The sequence below is a fragment of the Helicoverpa armigera genome, chromosome 10 (genome assembly GCF_030705265.1).
Source record: "Helicoverpa armigera isolate CAAS_96S chromosome 10, ASM3070526v1, whole genome shotgun sequence".
Lineage (NCBI taxonomy): Eukaryota > Metazoa > Arthropoda > Insecta > Lepidoptera > Noctuidae > Helicoverpa > Helicoverpa armigera.
Window position 1 is genome coordinate 622,889 of NC_087129.1, and position 8,059 is coordinate 630,947.

An 8,059-nucleotide genomic window follows, 5' to 3' on the forward strand; every position below is an offset into this window, starting at 1 on the left:
AAGCCGCGAACTTTCAGGGGGTTATATTTCAACCAGTCACCGTGAGCCGTGACGTCACCAATATGACGTGTACCTACCCTACATACACGCGCTTTCCTAGAAAAATCACACAACGCAGCTTTATTAAGTTTTTTAAATTCCTAGGAATAATTACTAGCCAGAACACTCGTGCTGAACTTAATTTGTTTTAATCTAGGAAAAAGTTTGCGTTCTCTGAGCTAATTAGTTGTTACACTGAAGTTTTTTAATTATTCATGTTAACGCGAAAATACGAAAGAAATACAAGTTACATTTACGTCACGGTGGTGACGTAAGATTAAGTCAAGTCGGGTTAAAGGTAGAATTCCGAGGATAGCGGCTACGACAGCCGCGCGCGGCTTACGACAGTCGTCGGCCGCGCGCGACAATAGTCAACATATGAAAATGTATGGCACCGCTGCCGAGGCTCGCGACAGTCGCGCGCGGCCGACGAATTTCGTGAGCCGCGCGCGGCCGTATGCATCTCAACATGGTCTAGCGCTTAATAACATCTATAGAATTTTAGTAAAACCAGAATTGAATTGTTTTTTATTTAGTCGGCAAAACTTCCTTTTGTTTTCATTACAATACAAATGCTTTTGAATCAGTATTTGGTAGTATCCTTCATCATTTCTACTTTTTAAAGATAGGGTAGATTGGTAATCTATTTTCATAATACAGCCACAGCAACACGTCATCCTCTTCTTCTTCAAGGATATCAATTAGCACTTCGACTAGAGGAAACGGACGAACAAAATCTACTAATTTCAACACAATGCCGCGCGCGGCTCACGAAATCTGTCGGCCGCGCGCGACTGTCGCGAGCCTCGGCAGCGGTGCCATACATTTTCATATGTTGACTATTGTCGCGCGCGGCCGACGACTGTCGTAAGCCGCGCGCGGCTGCGTCAGCCGCGACCCACGGAATTCTACCTTAACAAGACTTTCCGTATCCTTATTCTTTTTCTCAATGAGTAATGCGAGATTATAGTGATTGTGCAATGGAAGTGCACTGTAACTGGCTTGAAGGGGAAGTACAGGGTCTAGCAACTCGGGGCATTCGGAAAGAAACCTGCATTAAGGGCATCAAGTTTTATTTTGGTACATTCGAGGTTGCTAAAATAAAATAACCTCCGAGAATTCTTAAGGTCGTCATACCTTTTGGAACAAGCGAAAAAAAATGTGTTTAAAATTAGGGATGCGCAAGATTGGAGTTGTCAAGAAAGGCAAGCAAAATATTCGGAGCTCTATAATCGTGGAACCCAGCCGATACTGTTATCAGCCGGCGGCGCTTGACAAACGCGTGCGCACGTACAGATTACAAATTAGATCACAGATCGTATCTTAAATAACAATAATGTAAAGTGAACAGAAATATGCGATATTAATGTTTCAAAATAGGAATTTCCCGCGACATTTTGATTTATTGTGTTTCGAGGTATTTTAAGCTACATCTTTGATTAGAAATGGATGATCAGTATCAAATATAAAATTGCGTTGTATTTTATTCTATATCATAGAGTGTAGTGGTATCTGCTTACAGGCCGAGCTTATTATCATGTAAGGAATGTATGTAGGTTAGCCGAACGTAGGCGCCCGCGCATGTTTCTTGTCACTCCAATACAAACATCACACGCAACATTTGTACCGGTTACACGATCCTGACAGTTGCCAGTGTCAATACCAGTTATCATATTTTCGCTTCTCATTCTGCTCAGCTAAAAAGAAATTGCGCAATATTAAATAATAGCCACGACTTTCTTCTGTACGCTCTACTTCATGGAATTAGAAATATTCAAGGTTGTTTAAGAAAGTTCCTGCTTGTCATGTGCAAGCGGGTGAACCCTACAACCGGTCTTTACCGCGTAGACAGCGGAAACTGCAAGTGACGTCACGAAATTACCGGTGTCGCCAACTTGTTACCTCAGGAGTTTCCATACGCGCACGCGCCGCTAGCGTTTTCAAAGCGAGAGAGCCACTTTTCCAATTCATTTCGAAGATAATCGTGAATTAAAAGATAAGATAGTTAAATACTTATGATGAAATTCCATTACTTATGACGTATTCGAAGATATCGGCAGTAGTAAGATATTCTAGAAAGCGTGTGGTCCATCTGTGGAGATCCGTTCCCAGTTCAAGTGATCACGGATCAGTGGCAGGTTGTTAGTGAATTTTCGGGTTGTCAGCGTGGTGACGTAGCGGCGTACAATCAGCTGTGCAAACAGTGCAACGTCGGCGGTGACGCAACGCGGCGAGCCCACCGCCCGGGCCCACGTGTTGAGTCAGGCTTGGGCTTTATAACAGAATACCGGCGCCGCTACCACCACAAGCTAACAGACCGCCGAGCGAGTAACACGCATACATACACCACCACTACACACGTGATTATCTACAGATAACAGTGCTAACAAATCGTGATCAATTAAACAGTGATAGTTCAAGTGAAAGGTGAAATTGACAATTTGATAAAATGGCAAAAATTATCGTTTGTTTAGTGTTGTTTGTTGTGGTCGCTGGACACAAGCACCACCCCAAGTTCCCCAAAACTACTGAGGATTATATCATACCGATGCCGAGGAAAGGTGAATGTGCAATTTAATTCATTACTTTCTCCCAAGGTCACGACAGCAAAAAAATCAAGTTAAAGCTCAAGTATTCGTAACTTATTGTCGCATGTCTGTCAAGCTTAAAGAAAATTTGGGAAAACTTTATTGATTTTTCCTAATATTTTGTTTTATTTTTGTCCTCAGTGGCATGCTCTGGTGACAATGAACGTGAACGTGGAAACATTATTGAACAGTCCAAATGCGGAGAACCTAAAGAGGTCTTCGAATACCTGAAAGTCAGAGCTGCGCATGAGCAGGTAAATATCATTCAATTACTTAAGCATCCCTTCATTAATTTTGTTAAGAATTAATTAGTTAATAATAAGAATTCCAGTGACACATTTTAATTTAATAAGATTACTATGTATTATTTTAACAAGTCATTACAACTCATTATCTAATGACCTTATTAGCTCACATAAGACGACACTATGGCGCAATAAAATAATTATGCCAATGACTCTTGAAATCAGTAATAAACTGAAAAACGCAGTAATTCCATCCTCAAACATTTTTGGACAAATATTAGCAATCTGATTATCAAATGCGATATCTGACGTCTCAGGTTTCGTCATAAATTAAATCGGTGGCATTGCGGCGAGTATATTTGTCCGATTAACTATCAAATTACTCATCGTCAAATATTAGATATTATACAAATGTAGTTCCGTGACCGCTTCACGGCTACAATCGTGAAACCTGCCGTGTATTGTGCTTGGGCTGACGTGAGTGTGTTTCCCCAGATCAGCCCGCGCGCCGTGTGGGTCAAGCGCTGCGTCGGCCTCTGCGAGTACGAGAACGAGGGCACCTGCGTGGCCACCGAGACCGCCATCCGACACATTCCCGTAAGTACCCACTATCTCTTATCTACCGCTAATTCTGATGCACCTTGACCCGCTTACTATATGCGTACCAGACTACGAGTTGCGCAACGATCATTGTCCTTAATGATAGTACTGGCATAACTGTCAAGTTTCCATGACGCTCATTCTTGTGAATTGGAAGTTATTGTAATAGATGAAATATGTGCTAATGGTGATGTGTTTGTCTTAGATCCGAATATACAACGCGAAGACGAACAAGGAGACGTGCGCGACGTACCCCATCGTGGAGCACGTGTCGTGCGGCTGCTGCTCGCTGTCGCCCGAGGAGTGCGCGGCCCCGAGGGTGTACAATCCTCGTAAGTGCTCCTGCCAGTGTCCCAACATGGAAGAGCGCCGCAATTGTCTCAAAAAGGTTCGTAAGATAATGGATGTCTGTCAACACTAACGCAAGCCCGTCGGCAAGCGCATGCCTCGCCCACCTAGCGTCAGCACCTTCCTCTACCGCTCTGTTAACACACGCTTCTTTTATTTCTTTTTCGATGTTTTTCTCTTCATAATTCAACCTGTGTGATCCGCCTGTCTAGGTGTGTTTGCGTGTAAAACGAGGTTAAGTCAACACTGGTCAGTGTTGAGGCAAACCGTGTTGGTTGACGTCTGACGCCTGTCCTATGTCGACGCGTGTTGTACTGACATCCATTGTCTTTCGATCTTATGCTTTTGTTGTGCACTCTTATTTAAATGCATCAGCTTTGTCACTGTCATTATCGATTTTCAAATATTTTTTTTTAAATTCCCTTCACACTTATTTTTTTTTCCAAAAACTTGATTATCTATAAATGTTATCTGTAGCGATCATTTACATCAAAAATCATAGTGACAAAGTAGTTTTACCGAGCAAGGTTAGCAATGTTCCTTTTATTTTGTTACAGCGGAACCAGAATATGAGGTGGAATCGGTCTAAATGCGCGTGCGAGCAGCGAAGGAGGGCGTAGTGCGCACGCGCCACAAACACGCGCGTCTCGTGCGCGCCCTGTGCCGCCCTGCCACAGCCGAGTGATACCTGGCTGACTAGTGAATCTTAGAGACCCTAGTGCATTGACGAGCACGTGAACAAGTGCTAGTGAGGTGACACCGCAGCCTGCCGCTGCGGTGGACGCGATAGTGATGGGCAAAGTCAAGTCGTGACTCAAACATATTTGGGATGTGATAGTCACCGACCACGTGACGCGGCGACCAGACTGACGCCTCGTGCAACCAGTATACGTAACACGATGGACTAAAGTGTCTTCGGAGTCTTCGTTGTTAGGAAACTGACAGTATTATAGTGTTGTAAGTTATTTATTTGTTTAGTTCTAAGATCAAATGGGGCCAAAAGGTGCTGTGAGTAGACACTGCTAATTATTCCATGACTTTTTGGTTTGCTGTCTAATGTACTTAATTGTAACTCTGATACGTATTATTTGTAATTAGTTAATTTATTTATTTATGATAGTTGTAAAGTTCCTAAAAGGAAACTATTCGGATGTGTGGGTAGAGAAGTACATCTGGTAGAGTACCAGGTAGAGTTCTTCCCCGTCCGGGAATCAAACCTCGCAAGCGTTAGTGATCAAATCTCCCGAAACTTCCGAGGCTACTGAGTTGATTACTAATTGTTAATTTATTTTAGTGTTAAGGTGCAGTTTCGCCAGTGTCGAGCGACATCACGGTTCAGTATTGTAGTATTTTTAGTATAATGACGAGCGTGAAAATGTTTTACGCAATTCCTAAATTGTGATAATAGTTATTCCATTTCTGATAGGTTAATTTTATATTCGCTAAGTACTTAATAGCTAGGTAAAATGTAGATTTAAAAGTATTTGATATCTAGTCAAGAGTTTTCATTGAAATTGTTTTGTATAGAATCAGCTCTCTTTTTTATTTATATTAGACTTTAAAACTGAATTTCAGGCACCTCCTGTACTATAAGACCTAGTCTTCGATTGTGCCAAAGGCATAGATAGAATCTCATAGGTTTTTTATTAATTTAAAATTGTAATATTAATTATTTATTTATTTTTATTAATTTATTACTGCGGAGGTACTCCAGCTTTAAAAGCTAAGCGACGGACATGATTAGGAATAATATTTTGTATTTTTAGTTTTTAAGTTATGAAATAAACAGTTTTTTTAAGAAACCTAAAATTTATTTTAATTCATTTCACCGTTTAAAAGCCTTATTTCATTACATCAATGAATCACCTGATTGAGATTAATAAATGACCAAGTCACATTGTAAACTAATTTCTGCCAGTAAGTACCTACATATCGTTATTGCCAGGATTATTCTGACCTATAAGCCTGACAAGGCGACGATAGCTCGATAAGCGACCACACAAAGACGCAACGTTATCATTATCTCGTGTGATGACAATCACGTAAAAGTTGAGAGAAACAAATGAACGTCTCCGTGCACAAGGTTGACCAGCTAGAATGTGCATGAGATGTGACCATGAAGGTCAATGAACTATAAACCTTATCAATTTTGGGTTTGCCAAAATGCAGTTGTATTTAGGGTTATAAAGATTATTAGTGATTTTTGTCGTAATACCAATAGGGTCAATGACCTTAAAACTAGAAGCCTTTTTATCTATGATTCATTATGTAAATCTTGTGAAGGCTTGAATTATCAATCTTGGCCTCTATGATAGAGAGGAATTAGTCCTGAAGGTCAACCTACATTCCAATATCACAGAAATAACTATATAAAAAATTACATAAGCAAATCTCCTATGTATGTGTCATCATTCCAAATTGTCTTAAAGATATGTTTAGAAGGAATGTACAATTGTAAAATATTATGCAATTCGAAATAGTTACTAATGTAAACAGTAATAGGCGTGCAGTAATACAATGACACACAAATAACACACAACACGTTATTACAGCACAATGCCATTCATTATTTAACGAATGAGGAAATATTCCCACTACGGACATTTACAAAAAAACCCTCGACAAGATTTCAAAGGTTTGAAAGATTTTTATCTTTAGAAGAGAAAATAACGATTAAAAGTTATGAAGTAAACAGGTATAGTGCTGCTAATGTACTGTCTGATCAAATGGCCATAATTTCTTAACAACACAAACGGCAACATTTCCTGAACATCCTTAACTTATAAAAAAGTAGATGCTTTGAAAACTAAGATTTTTTTCAGCTTTAATTTAATTTAGATGCTGACTCTACATTTTGTACAACTTATAATAATAACAAAATTAAATTGGCATAAAGATTGCAAAGGAACTGTAGTTTTCTTTACTAAAACTGTAATTTACTAAAACTGTATTTTATAAAACTTTGGTTGTAATAAAGCCAACTCAAAATAAATACACCAACCGTAATATTTGTTTTTAAATACACGATAAAGCTTATCCAGCAGGAATTCCCTATGAGTATTGCAACAAAACTTCACATGCACAACAATTGCATAATTTTACGGGAAAATTGCATTGAAACTGATAACATTTACTTCCTAATCAATGACGACTAATTAGTATACATATACAAGTATTCAATGTAGCACGCTCAACGCAGTGTCGAGTAGGGTCGATTTGTTTACTTGTTCGCTGAATGAGTTCACAAGAGCCACCTATAGTATTGTTAGTATTTAAAACTTTAGTAGTGGTATTATTTTTGTGATATTATGTTTAGTTTCGTATGTATAATGTAATTTTGAATTTTTAAATTTTATATAATGTACCTAATTTTGTCGTATTAGGCTAAGTGCCTGTAAAGATTAAATTAGCTGTGTTTTTGATAAATAAATAAATAAATAAATAACATTCTAATAATGTAACTATTTCCTGAATAACTAATAACATTGTAATTTTATCAATAAAAGATAGGCATTCAGTAAACTTTTTAATTGGACCATTTTGTAACGGTGGGATTCCCCCTTTACCTAAAGGTAAAGACAAGGAAACTCATCGCCTTCACTCCCCCTGATTATAAAAGTATAAGTGGTTATGTAGGTAAAACATCAACATGAAATCAAGCTTATTAAAATGGCATGTGGGGTTATTTGGAGCTTTACAAAAGTATAAGAATATAGACAGAATATGCTACATTTAAAAACACTATTACGAAAGAATGGGTAGGGTTCAACATTTGCCTAGCTCTTAATTTTCCGACCCACATACCTTGTAGTCGACTTCCATGTAACTGGATGCAGCTGAGTACTTACCGGTGTTTTACATACAACGACTAAGTACCTACTCATTTTCAAGGTATTCTCCAGATAAACTCTATCCAAGACCGCCATTTGTACTCTTCTATGTGTTTTGTGACGTCCTGTGTTGTTAATTTTCTTGGTGTACAATAAAGCATATTTTATCTATCTACCTTTTTGATCTATTCCTCCTAGTTACGCATGCATTTTTTCCTGAATACTTACTAAATATTACGGGTTGCCCGGGTAACTGGTTGAGGAGGTCAGATAGGCAGTCACTTCTTGTAAAGCACTGGTACTCAGCTGAATCCGGTTAGACTGGAAGCCGACCCCAACATAGTTGGGAAAAGGCTCGGAGGATGATGACTTACTAAATATTACAACCTTAATCGAAGAAGTTGGTTAA

General features: G+C 39.0%; 1 protein-coding gene across 2 annotated transcripts; it reads left to right on the forward strand.

Annotated features, from left to right (window-relative positions):
• The first annotated feature begins 2,323 nt into the window (after positions 1-2,323).
• On the forward strand, positions 2,324-5,629 carry LOC110375215 (uncharacterized). 2 transcript variants are annotated; one of them, XM_021333259.3, is made up of 5 exons: positions 2,324-2,600; positions 2,769-2,881; positions 3,368-3,469; positions 3,678-3,860; positions 4,378-5,629. In XM_021333259.3, exons 1-5 carry the CDS (start codon positions 2,489-2,491, stop codon positions 4,438-4,440), a joined length of 573 nt encoding a protein of 190 aa, XP_021188934.1. In that variant the 5' UTR covers positions 2,324-2,488; the 3' UTR covers positions 4,441-5,629. The 2 variants fall into 2 exon arrangements, with proteins under 2 accessions (XP_021188934.1, XP_021188935.1); XM_021333260.3 differs by having other exon boundaries at positions 3,678-3,804.
• Positions 5,630-8,059: the final 2,430 nt, after the last annotated feature.